Below are 23,411 nucleotides of genomic sequence, written 5' to 3'. Positions count from 1 at the left end.
GCAAAGCAGCTTTGTAACACTTAAATACTTAGCTTTACATAAAAAGAACAAAATATATATCTACAACTGTACTAAACATAAAAAATACTCTTTGCACTGTTCTTATTCAAATAAATGAAAAACTCAGATGTGTGGCACACAATTCACTTTGTGATGATACAGCTGGAGGGCAAGGAGGGGGGGAAGCTTCAACATCTGCTTCCTCCCCGCCTCCCCTTGTTTACTCAATGGAACTACTTACTCTAAGCATCAATTCTCTGAACACTTTTGAATGTTTGGTTTTTGGCAAGCAAAACACACTCTGGTGATATGTGCACATATACATTTATATATATATATATGCATATTAATCTCTCTGAAAGTTTGAAGGTTTTTTCCCTTTTAATTCATTCATTTCTTACTGAAAACTTGTATGTCTTGTTTGAAAAACAAACCAAAAACTCTCCCAGGTCTGCTCTGTGAGAATGCTGTATTCCTCAAAGCAAGCAAGGGATTGATTGTCCCATTTGAAGCCAAGAAAACAGACACCTAAATAATGATCTTAAGAATCTGCAACAGCAAGATACTGTATCATCTGACTGATGCTTTAAAAAAACAAATAATCCTCCACATATAGGCTGAATTTGAATTAGAAAAATATCTTTATTTACAAGAGTAAATAATGTAGTGCAAGGAGAGTGGATTTAACCCTCAATAATGCATAGATTGATGCAATTTATAGTCTGTGATCTACACTATTTTGCAGAGGTGCACGCACGCCTGCTTTAAAGGTCAGACCTTTCCTACAGCCACTTACCAGACAGCTTTAAATCAGACAGAAGGCATTTGCACTCCATACTTATTATCCACATATCCCACGTAACATTTATCAAATAAACTATCACTTAGATGGTTTTAAGAGTTACTGTAGAACATGAAATAAATCCTTGCCAATGTTAGCTATGGAAGAATCAAAAATTAAATAGTTCATTCACTTTGTGTCATCTGTTCACACTTAAATATTCTTTTATTTATCCATTAGGGAAGCTACTTTCTTTAACCAGTGGCTCTTGGCAGGGCATGAAACATTTTGTTGTGTCCACCAGGGAACTGCTGACATTTGTGAAACTTTGACCAAGGGGTAGCCAGCAGAGCTGCTAGGTTATGATCATATTGCAAATCTTCCCGGTGTTTTACTTTCAAAATGAAACAGTTTTCACATCAGAGACTCAGGATGGAATACAAAATGCCAAAAAACCAATTGTCATTGCTGCATGTATCAAAGTCCGGGCTGGTGTGCCACGGAGCTTAGAAAGTGTTGGTGGCTGGGATTTAACTTTACATGATTTCCATGCTTCCAATTTGGAAAATTCTGGTAACTTCACCAGCAAAAGAAACTCAAATGCAGTAAAGGCAATTTAGTAAGGTATTAGATATGTAAACCTACTTCTTCATCAAAACCGGTGGGAAGGGTGCTCCTTCTTCAATTAGGCAAAGACTTTGCATGTTTTCTTCCAGTCCTTCAATTAAATACAGTATGATCATGTGTCGGATATAGTGAGATAACCTGTTTGGAGTGTTAAATAAACTACAGGGATGTTTTTTAATCTGAAGCGGAGAAATCAGATCAGTGAATTTGCCTACAATTTTAGCTGTTGGACTGAATTATTAATGCCACTGATGGGGTTGGTTGCCAGTTCTTGGATCTGTAGTTATTCATATCCCATCTTCCCAATGGGACGTCAACCGTAAGAAAACTACACTTCAGCTTGTAACAAGAGGATTCTGAGGGTTTGATTCCTGCTGTGCTAAATCATTTGAAAAAGTAGATCCATCTTGCTGTACCAGTCTAGTAGCATCTTCATTACTATTCCCTGAGGAAGAAAGTTCATCTGATGATGGTTCTGATCTTGTACCAGAAGAATTACGGGCTTTGGAAAAACATCAAAAGAAATTATTAGAAAAGACCCCACTGCATCCAAGAAGTCTATTTATAAATATTTCAATAGTATGTGGATATAAAATAACATATAAAGATAATACTCAAAAGGTTAGAAAATACTGAAAGAAGAATATCTGTAACTTTAAGTATAAACTTTGTACATATGAAGTATGATTCCCAAGTTGCATAAATCATAGCTAGTAAGAAAATAAAGAAGGTTTTCAGAATTATTTCCATAGTCAGCATATTACTCACAGCTGCATGTCTTAAATGCTATTAAGGAATTTTAAAATTCAAATAATTTTGTATATTTAATGGTGGTTTGTGGGTTTTTTTAAATACTATCCCCTATAGAGGTAGGCTGTCAATGTGGAAAGTAATTTTTTTCTGTATTTTGTTATGGAAATATGTCAGAAAACAGTATTTTCTGACATAGGCTTAAACTGCCTACTGAGGTTAAAACACAATGTAAGAAAATGTATTTGGTGGAAGAAATTATTTTTGTAACTGGTAACATTAATTTCACAACTTTCCGACCAAGATCCTGTTTTGTGATTTGAAATGAAACACTTGGTTGAAGCTGGCAACGCTTTTAAAATGATGACTTATAATTTTTGCATGTGATGGTAGGGCTTTTTCTCCTTTCCTGAGCAATGTAGTTTTGTCTCTGATGTCTCTTTTAATATAGTAAAAAAAATAATGGGAATTTTAACAGACTGAAGTCTGGCATTTGGTTTTCTGTCTCTTAATATTCTCTGTCCCATCAGAAACGACAACATATACAGCAAGGCTTTCCAGTTTAGGACAGGAGGAGTCTGCAAGTGCTGATTGAATGTATTTACTGATTCTGTTACTGGTCTGAAGAGGCTGAACTGCCTTCTCCTAAGTTACTCCAGTGTACCAGCTCTCTGAACCTCGCTTTTTCTCCCACCTCGTATCTGAATAGATCCAGTTGTATGAAACAGGGAACAGTCTCATTGCATACTGCAGCGACAACACATGAAATCCAAGTCATATAATTACTCTAACAACACTGCATGTTGAGAGAAAGGAAATAATCTCTTGTTTCCAGTCATAATCTCCTGCAGTTAATGTTTTTATTAAGAATCTCCTTTACCAAGGGAAATTCTCCAGAAACCAACAGGCTTAAACCTATGCTTTGCTTCATCCACTCCTTTTCAATGATCAGAAAATTACCTGCATGTCAAAGAAGTTGCTGCACCACTACCAAATCTAGAATTCCTGCTTTTGTTTTTGAAGTTTTTACTGAAACAAAGAGATCATTCTTTTTCTTTAGTTTTACTATGACAAATACTTACCAGATAAAGACTGAAAATACTGCACTGCAAATGCAACCAGAATCGATAAAAGAAAGGTTCCCATGAAGTAGATCTGTGACAGTAAGTTTGAAAACAGAATTAGAGCCATGCAAAGCCAAGGTAGTGCTCCAAATGAGCTCTGCATGTACCAAAGCAGAAATACATACCACAGTAGATTGTAAAATATTGTTCCAGAAAACTCTCATGTAAAAATAAAGCAATGCTAATGAGCATGGACTAATGGATTCCTGGTTACTATTATTCCAGCACCTACAACAAGAAGATTAAAACTAATTAGTCTTACTCTACAATTTTGTGGCATCTGTCATCTGGGAACCTCAAGTGGGTTTGCAGCAAACCTCAGTAACCCAGGAAAACAAGCTGATAGTATCATCGCTATCTCACAGATGGTGAAGTAAAAATTCAAAGAAATACCAGATGAACCTCATTAAGCACACAATACCTTACCCTAGGAGCAGGTTTTTTATTTTATTAGTCAACAACAGGTCTAAGCATCCAGGCTACCCTTGCCAAGCAGTCACAGTGCAAGGTCATACCCAAGATACTTTGCTCTAACTAATGTGAGTCAACAGCAGTAGGACTTGATTTAAGATTAGATGTACAAAATTTACTTATCTACACAGGATGCTGGTGCCTAAACCCGCTTTAGGGACAATGGAGTACTAGACAGCGCAGTCAGAGCTTGAAGAGTGCTTTTGCTGACTAGCTATGAGCCGAGTAGCTTTCTCAGTTCCATCAGTTAGGACTTCGCCTACTGGGGCAGTTTAGACAGCTAAATCACAGGCATCTATTTCAAGCTACAATGGATTCTTTTCTACCAAGCTGAGGAGGGAGGGTTGAGCGTGGGTGGGGTGTGTACATATATATATAACTTTTATATTAAAAATTATATTGAAAAATAGGTGTGATCTATACAAAATTATATATAATTCATGTATTATATACATATTTTTTAAAAAGTATGTGCCCTTCTGGACAAAAGTGTATGATGACAGGAAAACCCTGCAGTGCTGTCGACTCAGGAGTTACTCTAGTTGCAAAGCAGATGGATTCAGCCCAAGTGAAGGCAGAATACAGGCTCAAGCTTACAGTCCCAGATGGACCAGCTGGTCCAGCAGCCCTATCTATCTGTCTAGTAATTTCAGGTGGAGTGGAAGTAATTTGGGGTACAAGTTCAGGCTGATGGCAGTGAAGAACCATTTCAGCAGACCGTTGGTGAATCAACAAATGAGTTTTTAATGTTGATACCAACTCCGCTTTTTTTGGGTCACACAACACTCAGTAGCAAAACAGAAGATAAACTACTCATTCTTGGTTCACAGCTTCATGAATTAACTGCTAGCTCCTCCTACTTTAAACATCTGAAAGGCAATTCCACAAATTCACCAAATACTGTGTAAGCTTAAGCAACCTAAGTTCTGTACTGGAACCAGAAGTCTCCAGGTGGTTTGTGCATGAACAGTGCTGGCACAGGCAACAACCTGTAACCTTCTCACATACCTAATATTCTGTGCCACGTCTGTGCCAGACCGGAATGTCTTTGCAGAATAAACAGGCAGGACTGTTATTATGCCAGTTACATACTTTTAAGTTCCAATTAAATTATGCTCAATTTATCATTAAAAGATTGTTTTGGACTGTATACAAATTGTCAGTGCCTAATTTAGGAACTTAAATACATCGAATTGGAAAAGACCTCCTGGATCATTAAATCTAGTCCCTGCTATTTCAGATAACCACATATAAGGAGGTCTCTTTTAACAGGCATAAACTGAAATACATTTAGGTAATTTATGTATTTCACACATGCTGACCTTAATGTGCCTTAAGTCATACAGGTGAACAAAGTTAATAATTACAGGAGTTGCTGTTCTCTGGAGTAAATGTTACTCACACATAAAGACAGAAGATGCTGATTAAGGGGAAATAAGACTCACCTATAATAAAGTTCCTGAAGAAGTGACGTATTACTAGAATGCAATGCCTGATCAATTTCCAAGTGATCCAGAATGTAGGAAGGTATAGAGTTACCCTCTTCAATGACAAGGGCCAAATTAAAGAAACCCTAACAATAAAAAAGCATACATGCTTTTTAAACATTAAATTTTCATATGTATATTTAAGGTCTACTGTAAGCATAAAGTATCTAAATAATTATAACTTCCTTGTATAAATTAATTAAGTATAATGTGATCTTTACTGAATAATTATGAAAGCCTTTCCTCCTGACCATATACCCAGGTAAATACCGAAAATGCAAGAGAACTGACATTCATTTGTTATACCATGCTGTTTTCTTAGAAACCATCTGGAAAAAGATCTGAGCTTTCTCATTTTTAGTTGCTCTTTAAATGCAGCCCCAATATTAAACTTAATCTTTTATCTAATAGGGAAATAACTCTAAGCAGAAATGGATTCCTGTTCTGTTACTGTTTAATTCACCTCCACCTAGCTCTCTAGATCAATAGCAATTTGAACAGTGAAATTGAGAGCAGAAATTTCCCCCAGACAATTTAAGACTTTAATCTTACAGCTTTGCCTTCTTGGACAAGACTTAGGCATCCCTGTCTCTTCAGAACCATGAAGATGCACACACATGAGATGTATTACAGGATTCCCCATCAAGTCTGGCTTTCATACTTTGAAGTAACTGCTCATGCATCTCTTCTTTCCTTTGCTAGTTCAGCAGTAATGTTTTATCCTAATATCCTTAAAACAGAACCCAACTATGTCACCTCTAAAAAATTCACATACAAGATACTGTCTGGGGACATTGTCATAAGGACAGAATACTGCACCCTGGAAACTTCAGGAGGGTCTGAGGGCAACAAATTCAGTGTTGAAACTGCATGTCTTTGGTAATGTGATATGGTGTATCTTTTAATTATAAAGAATTTTAAGATGAACCTTTTGTTGGTGGAGCGAACAAAATTCACCCTGGGATTCACTCAAGATACCAAGAGAAACAGGTCATTCTTCTTGTTTATATCCTAACGTAGCAAAGGATAGGAATGGAATAAAACTCAACAGTCTATTAATTCTTCCTCTTGCCACAGCAAAAATACCAAGGTCACAACAGAATCAATTGTGCCAAGGTAAGGCAGCACTGCATTAGGCCATTCACCTTTAGCTTTCAAAACATATTAATTCTAGGACTGTCCATCTGTGCTAGGTCTACCTTCTGTTATCATAAAACAGCAACTACTGACTCACAAGCTATTTTGAAATAATTATAACTTATTCTAGCAGGTTTCTTCAGTGCAGATATAGTCAAGCAGAATAATCGGTCTCAGATAAATCCTCAGACTGTTCTAAACTCTGACGTTTTATGAACACATTACAGCTGCAGACCCACCTGTGAATCTCCCTCTAATGCCGCTTGTGCATACATCCGCATTGAGAGCTCAAGGTCCTTAGACTGGTTCTGGTAACCATAGTAGTAGAAATCACCCATCTTCAAATAAGCTGTAGAAGAAACCAGTAGCACATAATTTTTTAAAAAAAGTCTCTCTCTGGTTGTCTCTGTGGCTACTTTACAACAGCCTGCCCACTGAAAATACTTACCTTGAATGAAATTTCTCATGGTTTCTCTTTAATGAATCTAGTGAACCAGATTGCTACTTTTACAAAATTGAGATGTAGAAACTTTATACTGCTTCCTTCTTCACCTGCTGAATCTGCCCTTGGGCAACCTGTAGCCTTATTATTCAGGCTAGCCCTACTAACTTGAAGAGACTTAAACACATGCTGTCTAAGTTTGTTCTGTACCTGTCACTGTGGTGGCTGAATCCATCCCCAAAGTTACAGAACTTTGCTGACAATAATTTCCTTAATTTCAAATCCATCCCAACCTAGGACGATGGTAGGTATAAAATTTTCCTGGTCTAGAAGGAAACAATGCCCAGCAAATATTTTACAAACATCTTTCTGTGATATTGCACAGTAATGAAATGCTGTGGACACTGACCCAGACAGGAGCAAGCATGATTCCTAATCTGTGTTGAAGAACTTAAAAATTCCCATGACTGTCTATGCTTATTTAACCTAAGCTTTCCCCAAATGGTTTGAAACACTCCTACACCTTGCCCTGTGTGTCTACGGCAGCTACCTAGAAAACCCACCTGTTTTCACAGGGGACTATAGCAAAGCACTTCCAGCAAGCAAGTCATTCGCTGACCCAACAGCAAAGGCAGAAAGACTAAGTGGATAGGCTGGCACAGATGCTGAGGGAAAGGCAATGGATGCTTTAGCAAACCATGAAGAGGAGAGCTCCCCTCAACCACACCAACTGCATCACTCCAGCCCTGGCCCAGAGAGCACTCCTGAACAGGCAGCGGCCTTGAGGTCACCCTGCACTGATAACATAGCCCTGCAATACTCTGCTGCCAGGGTTAGACTCTCCATCCCAGGCCCTACACTGGGGATTTGATGCTCCACTACTGCAGAGAGGGGTTATGTTACTCATGTGAGGAAGAGGTAAAGTAATAAAATTCTTCCCCTCTTGAACCTAGCAAGTCTTTTCTCCTTTACTTGAATGAAATCACAGTCTCACTCCATGAGTCTGATCTTCAGAAGTTTTTCTAATGTAAGATTGTCCTTTTCTAACGTAAGATTGCGGATCTGCCGAAGGGTGAATAAAACTGCACCTTGCTAAGGCATCTACAAACTCCTCGTGAAAGCTAACAGGGTTTGTCAGCTCCTGTGGCTTCAGGCTCTATCAATGTGGCATTCAGTTTCTGCCTTGTTATGTTCACTCCACTTTTCCATGTGCTTCTTACAAAGCACCTAAACCTTTTTGTGAGACAATCAGATCAATGTTTTCAAATATTGAGTAACTCTTTCAAAGGCAACAAGATTACTTAGTCACTAAAATCACAGGTGTAGTAAAATCTAAGGCCAGAGGAATGTAACTTATTATATGTAAATAAGTCTTTTTTTTTTTTTTCCTTAACAGAGAATCCTTTAGTTCCCCAAGGTAAGCTGTGCCAATGTTGATAAACTCTGTACCCCCTACAGAAAAACTCATAATAAATTAGATAAGGAATCCTTTAGCCTTCATTAGTTTCTCATGACTCAATTATGATATGGAAGCATATTTGCTTTTGGATTTTCTTTTTGATAAACTAAACAGCATGAGCTCCTAAAGTCTACTGCTATTTTTTTTTTCTTAAACCTTGAGCCAATTGCTTAGGCTTCTAAATATCTAGCTATCTAGCCCCTTCTCAGGGCTTAGCTTGGTCTTTTTTTATTATTTTATTCAAATTTTATCCATTTTATGCCATAAAAAGGAAATTCTCAGAAAAGCTGTGCTGAAACACAAGACTTAAAATGCCTTTCTGTCTACCAAAAAGGAAATGTCTGATAAGCAGGGATTACTCTTCCCTTAACTTGCTCACTCACATAGAAGTTATAAAAAATGTAGTTTTTAAAATAAAATAAAAACCCGTAAAATTAAAATTCAGAGAGAATTCCTTATACATACCAAATGATGGTGCGTTGACTTGAGATACAGAGAAATTGTAGTATCTCCAAACACAGTCAGTTGCTAGGTATTTCCTTGCTAGGTCCTGGAAAGAAAAGAATTGATCCATCCATTCATAACACAGATAAGAGACTAGAATCACGTTATTATTAGCAAGTGTTCCTTTTGGGATCATGAGCTGTGAATACATTTACTTACTGGTCTTTCTTCACAAATGTGTGCTAGATTTGACTGTGACACTTCAATCCCAGTTTCAGCTGCTAATACATAATGCAGCAGAGCTTCATGCCTGTCGTTAAGATAAAATAAATCAGTGACTAACCTGACAAAAATAGCATGCGTTTTAGTTAATAGTTAAAAAAATCCCACTAAATGAATTGATAAAATCACCTAAGAGCAAAATTTTGGTAGAACGTTTAAAAGCAAGAGGCTGGCAAACCCATGCAACAGCTACATCTACTGGCAATGTAACAACCTCTTAGTTGGCTCATTGTGTAACAACCTGCCACAGATCTCAAGAATCTGCAGTTTTCTCTCTTGCACTGAAGCTAGATTAGGTCCAGCATACATTTATTCTAAGTGCAAGACTGATGATACAGTTGATTTGATATTAAGCCCAATTATCTATTTAAATGTTTCAGACAAAACATTCTTAAGAGACCCTTACCTCCTACACTTTAAAAAAATCTGTAATTAACTTAGCTGTGTATGTATCTGTCAAACATTCACCTGGGTACTACCTGTATAAGCTTCACCCTTTTATTTCAATGACTTGTTTGTCCTGTCTTTTTAGACTATGAAATTTTTGTAACAGGAATTTTCTCTCGTTATATTTGAATGTGTGAATAGAATAACATTCTCAGTCCCCCTATGGAATCTAGGCATCTCACTGACTGTAAAATCAAGTAATAAAAGCTAGTTTTGCATTTGCGGTATAGCAATTCAGTATTACAGTACAGTAGTACAGCGCCGCTCATGACTGTAGAGGACAGCATCTCTTTCATGTTCTCTGTCACCCACCTACTCGGTATTATGAAGATTAAGCAATCAAAATTAAGAGAAGTCTTTAAAAGCACGTGTTTGGTTTTAAAATGACAAGATAAAAAAAAACTCAACAGTTGGTGTAATTTTTTCCTACTAAAGCTTCCTATTGAAGGGTCACACTTCCAGTGATTTTCTCCACAACACAATTTAAAACCATGGCAGAGACCAAACCCCAGACCTCCTGGGATCTTAATGCTATACCTGGCATGTGCACAGGACTTTCATGTGACTGTATGCAGAGTGAGCTGGGCAGAGTCACAGGCTTGTACATCAGAACATGCTACAAAAACATTAACTGAGACTTTTTCAGTGTTGAAAAATGAGGTCACATCTCAAGAGAAATGTCTGTGATGGACCTAATAAAAAGAAACTTCTAGGAATCAATTACTCAGAACAGTAGGCTGGCAGTTCCTTATAGATCTCTTAAGCCTGAAGCAGTAATTAAGCACTAGCATAGGGAGGCTGCAGGACTAAAGTAGCCTGTTTTAATCACATGTGACAGCCTGATACCTGCATGTACAGTATCCGATGCTCATGCCTACAGGTCACTGCAAAAATGGAGCACTAACCTGGAGGCTATTTTGAAACTTCTTGGTTGGCTTATTGGATATTGTAACCTCCTATTACACTTTATAGAAAAGATAGTACTAATTATATACAAAAGAAGAACAAATCTAATCCAGCAGCCTGAGTTTTCATGACATGGAATTATACAGAAGAGGGAAAGCAGAATATGGTTTTTGGAACAGAGGGTATATTAAAAATGAAAGGCATTCCTCTGGCTAATCCAGTACACATTACATGCTACAGTACTGTGGGATGAAAACCACAGACAGCCAGTACAACAATATTTCACTCTACAAACTCCCTCTTTTTCACTTGATTCAGTCATAACTGTTGAATTAGGCTTTGGGTCAACTCCTCCCTCCCTTGATGTCAATAGGTGTTTTGCTACTGATTTCAGTGGTGTTGCTTTTTGTGTTTTTTTGAGGTGATGGCCCAATGTTAATTATTTTATCACGCTATAAAGTTAAGTGAAAATAGAAAATGAACTTGAAGAGAACAGAACAAACAAACCATGAAAGCTCCAGATAAGCATTGAGAGCTTTTCTGATGACATGCCCTAAGTAGCCGTTCTTCTCTGCAATGTGTTTTGCCCAGCTGTAGAAAAGAACAAAAAACAAGAAATGAACAGCTGTGCTCCAGTAACATTATCCCAACTCACACTGACTCAAAGGACACAAAAGCATATGGGATCACTTTCTGACTTCTTTCATGAGACAAACTATGGAGTTTCACAGTAATTGCTACATCAGTCTTTTAACTGTCGACTGAATGAGAACATTTTGCCCGTTCATCTCTGAGCATACTAGAGACATCCCATGTTTTTTATCAGCAAAAGTAGTTCCTTGTTTTTCTTTTCTTTTTTTTTTTTTTTAAGAAAACAAACCTAAGTTAATAAGTGCTATAACTAATTATCTGCCTTTTTCCTGATACAAAGTATCAGTCCTACCACATCAGGAGACTAGTATTTCTTGAAAATCGAATAAGCATGGCTTTGTTAGATACGTCTCAGAGTTGTTCCATATAATCTCTCTGAGTTGTTCCAGAAAAAAAAGTACTAAAAGTACTCAACATCTCTCAAAGTCTACTGGTCATTTAAATAATATACTTATTCATGTGGATTAAACTTTACTGCAGAACAACCTTTTGTCAAGGAGGTAAGCACCATTAAGTACAAGATACTTAGGCTACGGACTCAAAAAACACCATTAATCAAGATAATCCCACCAGAAATATATTATCCTTTAACCAAGGGTTTCATTCCTTACATTACAGCTTTTTCCGGATCTCTAGGGAAGTCTTCCATATTTCCTGTGATGTAGTACAGAGAGCATCGTAAAGTCCCTTCTATGTGTCCTCCTTGAGCAGCTTTATAGAAATAGCGTGCAGCAACTGTCTGTGAAGAAACAAGACACAATTCGCAAGGCTGCATTATTAACGTTTACTGAGTTTTGTTTCCCGGGATTAATTTCAGCAAATGAATTAAAAGAGGCAATTGGCTAATGAGGGCAAGCCAGTTTAAGTACTTTAATGTACTTAGGTGAAATTAATACCTTTCTTCTAACTTTTTAATAGTTTAGACTGGGAAAAGGTTTTTAAACACATAAATTCCGGTAATATATGGAATGTCAAAGAGGAAAGTGTCTAAATGTGTAACTAACACATGGTAACATACAAGTCTTGTGTATACTGACAAAAGTAAAATTAGTTGTTCACTAGTAGAGAGATTAACAAGGGGTCTTGGGAAACAGGACTTCTGCTCTGGCGATGCCTAAGTGAGGGCTGGGGCGGAGCAGCGATGCTCAGTATGCCCAGCAGTGTGCAACCATGGTACTCAAGCCCCTGAAACTGGTTTATAGAAGATAACACAGGCTGAGTAGCCCGGGCCAGAGTTGCAGAAGCAGGAGGGCTCTGTGGCTCTCCATGTCTTACCCTCAGAAATAGTAATCTGAAATATAAACCAAAGCAGCATACAGCCCGAAATAATTCATTTCAGGAAATCTTTAACCATCAATATACATTTTCTGTGGGTAAGCATGGACTTCAGAGCATCCATCACAGCCATAACATACGCCTCCTTGCCCATAGCTTTGGTAAATAAAGAAGCCTGAGCACTTTTAGGTGTACTCTTATAATCAGTCCACCCTGAAAGGTATTTTGGTCCCTCAGGAAGGAAAATGCATTTGCCGAATGCACATGTTGGTGAGTGCTGCTGCTGTTGGCAGCAGATATGCTCACTGTCTGGAGTATATCCGGATCTCAGAACCCACAAGCCATGCTGGAAACATCTTTTAGCTCCAATCACAAGGTCTTCTTGCATCTATTACAGCTTGCCTCACTATGTGCTGTTGGCTGTAAACTCTCTAGTTATTTAAAAGAAATATAACTTGAGTAGACCCTTCCTATTAGGGGAAAATTAATTCTGCACATGTCACTGAGAAAAGTTAATAAATGTACTGTCACAGAAAGACAAACCAAAATATTGCGGTCTACCAGGAGTGTATTAAATAGTTACATTTGCAAGTAGTTACATTGGCTTGAAGGTCTCTCACTGTAGTTGTGACAGTCTCAGAAGCTATGTGAATGTAGTTCACAAGCTCAAGGACAAGGTTCTGCTGCTTTCATCTATTGTGGAAAGCATCCTTTACCTACTTTCCATTCTAAAACTGAGAGATACCAAAAGGATCACACGATGTGAGAGCATACATTATCCTGGCTGCTGTCTCTGGAAGGAGGAAAGCAGAGGCAGTCCCTGGAGCTAAACCTGCACCTGCTTTGTTTCTAAATTAAAGGAACACAAACACACACATAAGTATGACTGAGATATTTGAGTAACATCTCTCTCTAAGCAATCTGACTGAATTCCCCAGTAACACCCTTCTTTGTGATAGAAGTATCAAAATCCAACTCAGAGTGAACACAGCGGTCTCGAAAATGAAGCAAAAACTTCTAAACTGGGCCCTAATGTAAGAAATAGTACTATTAAATATTTACTCACTTGATTTCTACCAGGTACTCCAGGGTAAATCCCATCTAAATAAAGGACACCAAGGTTGTACGATGCATCTGGATTCCCCAATTCTTCAGCAATTAACCAGTGTTCAGCTGCTTTTCTGTAGTCTCTTTTAAAATTGTGGTAGTACCATCCCAATCCATTCACTGCCTGGGGCAAGCCCTTAGGGAAGGAGAAGAGCAGTCTCACGTCACACATTTGATTCTGCTTTGGGTCACTTTGCAATTCCAACCTGCTGCTTGACTTTGGGTGCTCTCGTAACCTTGTCTATATATTCTAGATGTCTGGCAGACAGATCCAGCCGAAATTACACTGATCTGGGACTAAGGGACGTAAAGATTTGCTGGCTTTTTTTCACACTATTCTCCCTCCTGACCTCGTAGCGAGAACCAGGAATAAGACTCCAGTGCTGTCTTACTCTATAGTCTTAGCCATGTCTGCATTCAGATTTGTACTTGTTGACAACAAAAAACTGCAACTGTTTTTCTTGTTTCCTCTGCAAAGCCAAAACAGGACACCTATTCTTGAATAGGTGTCAGAACCTGGTTGACAGCGCTAGCAATCAAAAACCCCACTTCTTTTAAATCAGAACTTTTCCCTAAGCATAAACAGGAAGCAATGAACACAAGTTTGTGATGCTGTTTTCAAAATGTATTTGACCAACATCATACAGATCTGCTTAAGATAGTGCTACATGCCATCATACAGTTGCATCTTTGCATCAATAATTATGGATCAAGAGGAAAAAATCTTCCTGGAACAGTTTTTATTTTGGTTGCAATGAGTTACCATCTCCTTGCCTAAACTGGTGGATCATATGGTGGCTGTAAGTATGCCAGCAGTTCAAATTAGTCTGTACCAATGAATGTGAACATGCTATTTAGTCCTATTTTATAATGTATGTTTAAATAGCAACCATGCCAGATCAGTGACATAAGGTAAAAGCCACCTAAGGAATCTCAGTGCAGAAACACAAGTTATTTGCTTGCTACTGTTGCCTTCTATGCTGAACAGTGGTCTCCTGTAATTTGTGTAGACAGAACTGCACACTACTGGCACTTACAAAGGCCCTCTGGAACATTATCCCTTTTTTCTTTCAGATTTAAAGAGTGTTACTAACCCATTAAAAGGCAAAAGCAGTTAAACTTTTCAATAATTGTATTTTTGTACAGGAGCATAAAAACATAAGTATCTGGGTTCAAGGAGAGTGAGGAAATTGTTATCTCCAGGATGCTTCCTGGAATCGGTTCCTCAGATCCTGAGTCAAGTGAATTTTGATCACACTGTGAAAGCCACTCAGTTTATTCAAGCCTTTCCCAAACAGGCAGTAGAAGAGGTAGTCTCTCCTCTTTCAAAGGAACGACAGAACAGGCACAATTCTTTTCTGATGGTGCTCAGCAGTGAAGTCCTACTGTCCCTTGTCAGTAATTTAACTAGTTCTGGTTCTAAGAGCTAGTAAGGTATTAAAGGTCTAGGTACTCTTTTACTTTTATACTTAGGACCAGATCATGGCCTGGCTAATCTGACTGACTGTACTAGATTATTAAATGGAGCAAGGCTCCTCTTCTTTGTGGCACCTGTCAATGTTTCCCCATGCTATGGAAAAAAACAGAAGGCTTTGGGACATCAAGGTCTCCTCTCTGAAGCAGAGAACAGCTGGCCTAAGAAAGGACATGCAGTCTTTTTCCAGTCACCAGCATCCCCTGGAGGAGCATTAACTCTGTGCAGAGAGAAGTAGCCGTAAACCACCACAGCTCAGGGGGGTTGGACAGGAAGCCACCACTCTGCCTTCAGCTCCTGAAGGCTGCAGGAGTGCACCATCACTCTGTGCAGATTGTGGAAGTACAATCCAGACCTCAGCTGTTACTCTTTCTCATTCACATTGCACCTTAAAGATGCTCTGTTATTATAGTGAAGCCTGCTGGCATGGATTTTCAAAGATGGCAGTTATCTCTACCTGTCTGGAAAGATCACCATGTCAAAAGCTCAAGCCTATAAAAAATATACCTAGTATGGTCTAGAGGAAAATGCTTAGGAATATGAGGCAAAAACATACTCCTGGAACAACTATTCACTCTCTAATCACTTAACTATCATCAAGTTCCAAAAGATCTAAGTAGAGAGAATTACTTTTCTTCCACAAAAATTTTGGCTGAGTGGCCATTCAAGTAGTCTAGTCTCTCAATTTGGGGGAAAAAGGCTTTCACCATTCATGGTGATGACATTGGGAGAAGCAACCAGTATTTACACAGAATTATAGTAACAGGCATTTTATATAAATCAGTTCATTATTATTAGCACCTGGTATAGGACTTTTACAATAAAGTATTTATTACATTTTACCTTGGCGGCTGCTTTCTTCATCAATTCCAAAGCCAGTTTTGTGTTCTTTTTCACACCTTGGCCCTAGGAAACGGATATATGAAACAATCATTGTTTACAAATACAGAATACAGGCTAACGAAAATTCACACATAAAATGCATTTTAACAGTGATACTATTATTTACTAGGTGTTACTCAGCTTTAAACAGCTACAACAACAACAATAAAGTTTTGTGCTTATCCTTCATTCACAGCTCTACAAAGACTAGGAAGAATTACTTCACCAGTCAATCCAAGTGATTTTTATGGGTAAATAATATCACAGATCTTTAATTTTTGGCAGCTAAGGAAGAATTAGTAGCATTCGAAGGTGCATAGATTGTCCACAATTTGGCAAGGAGTAAGAGCTCTCAGCTTTCCTGAAAAAGGATGTCAGAGTGTCTCCAGAGGAAGTACACAGATGTCATGCTAATGTTGTCCATATCAATTAATTCTGGACATGGGTCAAACAGACCATGGGTGCTCAAAATTAACACAAGCAAAACTTAAGCAAGCATTTTGTAGAGGACAGCCCATCCATTCCATCAAAAGAATGAGATGAAGACCTAACAGTTCTTCACTAATATATCTAACCTTTAGTACCGTTGAATGTCTTATGGGTGACACTGCTCAGCTGATACAACTTATTTAACCCAGGTTACGCTTGAGTGTAGCCACTGCTGTCTACTGCTTCTAGCAGGGAAAAACTAACTGCATGCAGACTTTAATTCCTACTAAAAAAAAATTCCCAGAGATCTAATAAATGGAGTTCTAAGAAAGGACTGAACTTTCACCTGCATTTCTACACCAAGGCCTCTACCTACTAGCTGGTTAGATTTTTGAGGTGACAAGCCATTATACAGAATTAGGATCTACAATTTATGTGGTATTTTGGTCCTGAATCTGGCTAGCAACAAAGTGACTAAACTGCTTTTAACTTGCTCTTTTTAAAATTTTTGTGTGTAACTGGTAAAAGTCAACCTTAGCTTCATAACTATTGATTGATTTTCAAAGACAAATCTAAAAGCACTTGTATACACTCTCACAGTGTGTCACTGCAGATAACTTACAAACATTCATGTCATAGGAATGTTTTTTTAGAAGTTAAAATATGAAACATGACTTACCTTAAATAACACAATGGCATAATCATATATTAACACTGGATCTTCTGTTTCTATTGCACCCTTTGCGTACCATTCTATTGCAGCTTCAGGATTTTTTGCCACTCCTTGTTGGCCCCAAAACAGCATCTGAGCCAACCGTTGCTAAAAGAAAACATAAACGCTAATGTTATAAATGCTAGTATTGAGACTGGAATTGCAGGAGCAGGCTTTTGCAGGCTTAAATGGATTTTAAATACGTGAGGAAAATAGTTAAATGTCCTCAACAGTCTGAAAACAATTGGTTATCAAGAATATTCAGAGGGCTTCCCAGTGGTGAAATATACTGACAATAAATCTACAGTAGGGTTATTTTTTACAGTTGTCAGTTCCATGAAAGTCTGTCTTGATTTAAGCGCAGAGGTAAGTGATAAAGGCAGACTTTGATGCATGCACATGGCTCAGTGTTATTGGTCTCAGATCAGCAGCAATAACTGTACCGTGTCAAATACAAACCCAGTGAAAACGATCAGAGAAGGGGGTCGCTAAGTCTTGACAACTCTTCCCTTTTGCCTTGCATCATTGTTATAGCTTTTTACACAGTCACTGGATATTATCAGACAGAAACATGGGAAACAGAAGCAATTCTGGGTAGAAAGAGAAAAAGTCTATCCACTTCACTCTCCTCTACAACTTTCTTAGAAAGTCAGATGTACATACAACACGTGTATAAAATCAAGAAAAGGGAGGTGTACCACTTTATACCTGTGCAGCTGCATTTCCTCTTGTTGCTTCATGTTTTAACCACATAAAGACATCACCGTTTTCTTTTGTTTGAGCTTTTAGGAGTTCATCATCCATCAGCCTTATAGGTTCAACAAATGCCTGAAGAGTAGGTGAACACAAAAAAATGATTACACAATGAATTCATACATCTGCCAACAAAATGAAAATGTTGCCCGTTTCCTGTTTAACCCTAAAAATTCATTATCATTCTGGGTTTTAGAATTCTCACTACTCCTCTGTTGGCCAGTGAATTAAGAACCATCCTTACATCCGATGTAAAAAACATTTGTTGCCTCATTACAGTACAAAACTCTTAAGTCCGCTCTACACTGAGAAGATATGCCAAGGTGTCAACAACTGAAAAAAACCACCCACCACCTTTGTAGTTTTAAATGCACTTAATGGCAAAGAAGTTCTTTTAACCTTTTAAGGCTTTTTAGTTCCTGTAGAAATCTCTCTTAAAAGATAAAAAAAAAGGCTGGCAGAAAGCTTGATGAAGACCTGCCCTACAGCACTTTTATCTAGGTGGCTATCTACTGATTTTTAGTTCTTCAGCAATCAAAATATCTCTTTTTTTTTTTTTTTTTTTGTACAATAATCTTTCTTCCTGATAAGCCAGGATCCTAGTACTAGCCTACCTTCAGTATTCTTCACAGATAAAAGTTGTGTTACCTCCTGTTTAGCAGCTTATTCTAAAAGAATTTAACTGTAAACTTTATCTCATCAGATACCTATTTAACAGCCAAATCCTTACATTTGATTATAGAAAAGGTGTGAGTATGGAAAGAACAATTCATCTTTTACATGAACTTCATGATGGCTGGCTACTGAAACAGTGGATCGGTTGCTTAATAAACACATCAAATTATATTAATAATTAAAAATCTCAGTGAGGAATTAGGGCCCAAGAATAAGACCTAGACTTTACTGAAAGATACTCATGTGGACAATTCTGAGGATTTGAGCCTAACTTTGATTTGGTTTCCCCCTTGCTAAGAAACAGAGTAATGATATTTACATATAATTTGGGGGATTTCGTAACAATCATAGAATGGTTTGGGTTAGAAGTGACCTTTAAAGATGATTTAGTCCAACACCCCTGCCATGGGCAGGCACACCAATCAGATGAGCTAACATTTGTAAATCAAGACAGAAACGTTCTAGCTACATAATTAATATGAAAATTAATGAAAATATGAAAAGTCATAGAAAAGAAATTTAGATCCATTTATAATTCTTACCTGTTCCCCTTTTATAGTGTGTTGATCCAATGATGTCTTTATTGCAATATTACTGTAATAAGCATAGGACAGCTCCAAATCAACTGGATAGTTATTAACGCCTTGGTAGTGTTTATAGCCAAGATTCATTACAGCAAGTCTCTCATTCCCCTGAGTGCCAACCAAACTATACAGCAGTCCCTGGCAAAAATCAACAGACATAAACAAGAGTGAATTCACTGCACATCTCACAAGTTTAGTGCTTTGGTGGAGATTCATAGGGAACAGTGTTCATACTGGTAGCTGACATACTAGCTATACCATGTAAAGAGTTACAAAATCAAGCACTGCCCTAAAGTCATTAAAATGCCTTCTATATGTATAGAAAGATTGGAAAGAAAAAATGGAATCTCTAAATACTTTTCAAGTATTGCAGTTACTCTGCCACCACTAAGGGTGCTACAAATTTTCATGCTACTTTATTATAGTGTTAATTATGCTCTGACAGTTTTTATATTCAGCAGTGACTTAACTAGTCTCACTGATGCCAACTGGAGTTTTTGCACTGAATTCAGTGGAAACATATGGAAGTTAACAAACAGCACTTGAAAATCTCACCCCAAGGATCTGACAGGACTAGAAGGATGGGACTTGTGGCTGACAAGGTTTCAGCACAAAGCTCCCTTGAGATAGTAATTGGTGCTGGAAATAGTTGAGGTACTGCAAATTTGCCAAAACCATTTTCAGCACTATTATTTTTCACCTGCACAGTAATAAAACAGTAGTATTCCATTTGCATGGGATATTAAATTATTTCCTACACTATCTGAAGCGGAACCAGTAATAAAATTACTTCATCTCCATAATTAGCACTAGGTATACTTCATAATTAGGGTACAAAAAAGGCTCCTGTCTAAGGTTTCTTGTGTTTGAAAAACTGCAGTGAGCTTGGTCTCAGACTGGCCTCTGAGGAGAAGTTCTGATTTAGCATCCTGTAACCACATTAGGCAGATCTGCTATTCTTTATGAGCATTTTATATTACACTATTATATCACAATTAAATACACATTGGCAATTTCAGTATAGCCCTCTTCCAGTGATAAATAAATGCTTCCACTTTATTTGACCTTGCAATGGAATCACATGGAAACATTTCAGTTATTTGCAACCTAACTAAAAGGTCAGGAGTTTATATGCTCTGCAGTTGCTCAGCTGAAGCATGGTCAGTTTTTTTCCAAAATAAAACTGTTCTACTTTGCTTACCTGTAAACCTCTGACCATAATATACTCAGCACCACATTTTTGCACACTGTAAAATGGGACTTCTTTCCTGAACGTACTGTGCAACCTTTCCACTTTAGGACATTTGCCTGATGTGAGACATTTTCCATACCCATCTACAAATGACTGTGGGTGATTCTGCGGTTATTACTTCATCCTACCATCTCAGTGACTGAGAAAAGCATTACGTTCCCTGCTTTTCACTTTACCACCATTTTTAGGTCTTACTATATTATTGATTTCCTTGTTCTGGATGAGCAGGATAAAGATTCCCACAATCAGGAGTTCATAAAGACTTCACTGCCACTGGGCTTTTTAAGAGTAGGTGTTTTGGGGAATCCCTTCAACTACAGCCTAGATCTGGGGGCCATTTCACATTTTTAAATTCAATTGATCATAAATCCATTCCATTTCTAAATTGCCTTTAAAGGTAATTTCACGGATGTAACCAAGCATATTAAATACTCTACCTTTGTATGATCCACAGGCACACCTAGCCCTGTTTCAAATATAACTGCAAGAAAATAAGAAGCCTTATGGTATCCACAACAACTTGAATCCACCAAGAGAGGAACAGAGAAGCCCATATTGCTGAGGCCATCAGCGCTGGACAGACCCTTTGCAACCTTCTCAAATATCCTCCGGCCAACTTCTAGAACTGTATCACTTCCATCTTCTAACACCAAAAATAAAACATAGGACACACAGTTATTGCAAGAGTTAAAATCAGGAATGGATCTCCCCTCCTTAATTTAATGGGACTGAGACAGATTTTGTTATTTCTCACACTGAATGTTATTCTCAATACAGACAACCAAAATTCCTGGAGATAAAAGGTACTATTGAATAAGAGGAGTGAATAAAAATCCAGAAGACCATCTCAAAGTAACTAACCACTAAAAGCATAAGGATATCTCTATTTCCTTCTACAAAATAAGCCATCCCTCATTTGCAGCACAACATATAAGTCACATGACACTCCTTTACTAAGTTAGCTGATATGAACAAAAATGTGTAAAACAAACTGAAGTCAAAGCATACTAACTTAAATGACATATAATATGGAGTTGCTTAAGAACAATAAAATAAAATATGATTACCATCTGCAGCACTGAAATCCATCTCTTGTAACAGTTTGAACAAAGTGTGGTACTTTTCCCTGAGCTCTTTTCCCCACATGAAGGCATCACATTTAGATTTTTCTCCATAGTTGTGAATCAGCTCCAAATAATAGTTTTCACAGTAACCTAGAGAAAACAACATATTTAAGACATGAAAGCTGACTTGGCTGGTCTTTAAAATAAGCTTTTGGTAGAAAAAAAGATGTTTCTAGGGTAAACTAAAAATTCATGGACAAGATGAACACATCCTTAACAAAAAGTAGTGCTAAAAACTCGAACAGCTAGCACAGACCAGTTACAAATAGGTAAGATTTTTTCTACTCTCCTCCATACTCCGGTCACAATGTATGCAATCAAATTCCAATTGGAAACATAAGCTAGTTTTCAGCACATACAACCTATGTTACTCTTCCTTCACTACAGTAGTTGCTTTGGTATATACCTGTCAATTACTGTACATTAGGCAACTGTGGCAGAGACATTCTAGAAAAAATCACCCATTTTGGGGAAAGGGCTTAAAATACGTGTGCCTTTAGGGTCATTTGGGAATGAAATGGAGGAAAGGCAATCAAATAGCTTACATGTAAGCTTGAAAGTGTTTCTTTGTCCCTTTATACACCTGTCTTACTAGAGAAGAGCTACCAAGAACATGATTTAAGTCTGTATTCCATGGCACAAAAGTCTTTGCAGGGACAAACCCATAGTTTTAGCTACCAGTAACAAGGCTAAACTTTTCAAATTGCCTTTTTTTCTTGTTATGGCTGAATTTAAGTTTACTTTTGGTGACTGTTATCCAGATTCTGGTAAAAGGAAAGAAAACAGGTCTCCAAAGATGACAGTTTAAAATTCATACATCACAGATCAACACTTACGATTTCTTTGTGCTTTTTCACCTTGCCTTACAATGTATCTGTACTCATAAACAATTTCTCGAATGTCCATACATCTCTCATAGTAGAGTTCAATTTGTTCCACTGTTTCTTTATCATGAAGAGGGTTAGAAATCTATAAAAAGGCAAATCATAGATAAATGGCATCTACAGTACCTGTTGTTGCCTATGCTTGGGTAGAAAGAAGTGTTGTAGGCAAATAAAACCAGGAAACATTGTTTACTACGATCAGCTTCTCTGGCACATCATGTTAATGTGCCAGGCAACCTGATGCTGGCCACAATAGACTATGACTTTAAACAGTCAGCATAATCCAAGAAACCATGGATGAACTTCCCAAACTGACCAAGTCTACATGACTTTTACCACCAATTTCAACAAAACCATAAATTAATCACATGTTCAATACTGTATCATCAAAAAGTCTGGGAAACAAAGCAACACTGAAAATAAATCCTTACTTAAATACAGATTCAGGAACATTGCTTTACATACTTGCTTCTATAAGTCTTATCTTTTAGCCTTTTAAGTGATAACTAACATTCCTAGATTTCAGCAGAACATGATCATATTTCGGTTATATATTCCCAAGTACTATTATGCTTCATAGCAAGTCTATCACTTGCTAAGAGCTTGAGTTAAAACAAAATAAAATACAGCCATAGCTGGCTGCTAATATTTAAACATTTCCAAATACTGCTTTTGTTTACCTGTTCTGTTTCCAACACATTGAGACGATAGTATATCACAGGTCCAAAGAATGCTTCAATACCATTTACATATCCACTGCCTCCAAGAACAAAGTATCCGGCAGTGTCATCATAATAGAAAACTTCCCTAAAACTTGAACATGAAAGAAAAGTCAGCTGGCTATCAAAAGGTACTATGAAAGAAAAAAAACACACCAAAATTTGTATCTCAGAATTTCCATAACTGACAGCCTTAAAGTCACTGCCAGTATTTTTTGCTTTTCTCGTCTGTTTACTCTCAAAATCTACTCTGCAATTTAGTGTGATAAATTCTGGAGTATTTTTAACAAATCCCTTGTCTACAAGCATATTAAACCAGCAGGGTGTTTTATTTTTCTGACCTGTAGGTATCTTCTGGTGTTTTATGCATCATTACACAACCTCAAAATTTTCAGCTCCACCCCTCCCTTGTATTTTCTAAAACTGGCATATGAAAATGTAAGTTATCTGTCTCTTAGAGTTACTATGTATAAGTTTACAATTTCTGGGTAACCACAACAGAGAAGGTATAACACTTAAGTCTGCCATGCAAT

At 37.5% G+C, this 23,411-nt stretch overlaps 1 protein-coding gene across 2 annotated transcripts in view; it reads right to left on the bottom strand.

Moving 5' to 3' along the window:
- Window positions 1–618: 618 nt before the first annotated feature.
- Window positions 619–23,411, bottom strand: part of SEL1L3 (SEL1L family member 3) — a 36,822-nt gene continuing 14,029 nt past the window's right edge. Inside the window, exons 7-24 of one of the 2 annotated variants that reach the window (XM_055794557.1) lie at window positions 22,840–22,972; window positions 22,112–22,244; window positions 21,219–21,365; window positions 20,589–20,791; window positions 18,858–19,037; window positions 17,596–17,715; window positions 16,855–16,995; window positions 15,708–15,770; window positions 13,350–13,526; window positions 11,620–11,747; window positions 10,865–10,948; window positions 8,942–9,032; window positions 8,744–8,828; window positions 6,617–6,726; window positions 5,199–5,326; window positions 3,408–3,510; window positions 3,241–3,313; window positions 619–1,910 (exon numbers count right to left, since the gene is read on the bottom strand). In XM_055794557.1, the coding sequence (XP_055650532.1) occupies window positions 1,744–1,910; window positions 3,241–3,313; window positions 3,408–3,510; window positions 5,199–5,326; window positions 6,617–6,726; window positions 8,744–8,828; window positions 8,942–9,032; window positions 10,865–10,948; window positions 11,620–11,747; window positions 13,350–13,526; window positions 15,708–15,770; window positions 16,855–16,995; window positions 17,596–17,715; window positions 18,858–19,037; window positions 20,589–20,791; window positions 21,219–21,365; window positions 22,112–22,244; window positions 22,840–22,972 (2,266 nt within the window). In that variant the 3' untranslated portion in view covers window positions 619–1,743. Of the gene's footprint in view, window positions 1,911–3,240; window positions 3,314–3,407; window positions 3,511–5,198; window positions 5,327–6,616; window positions 6,727–8,743; window positions 8,829–8,941; window positions 9,033–10,864; window positions 10,949–11,619; window positions 11,748–13,349; window positions 13,527–15,707; window positions 15,771–16,854; window positions 16,996–17,595; window positions 17,716–18,857; window positions 19,038–20,588; window positions 20,795–21,218; window positions 21,366–22,111; window positions 22,245–22,839; window positions 22,973–23,411 lie in introns of both variants that reach the window. The other variant, XM_055794556.1, reaches the window with a different exon arrangement.

Source organism: Falco peregrinus, chromosome 2 (assembly GCF_023634155.1).
Source record: "Falco peregrinus isolate bFalPer1 chromosome 2, bFalPer1.pri, whole genome shotgun sequence".
NCBI classification, from domain to species: domain Eukaryota; kingdom Metazoa; phylum Chordata; class Aves; order Falconiformes; family Falconidae; genus Falco; species Falco peregrinus.
Note: the sequence above shows the minus strand (reverse complement) of the source record. Positions and strands in the feature narration are given on the sequence as shown.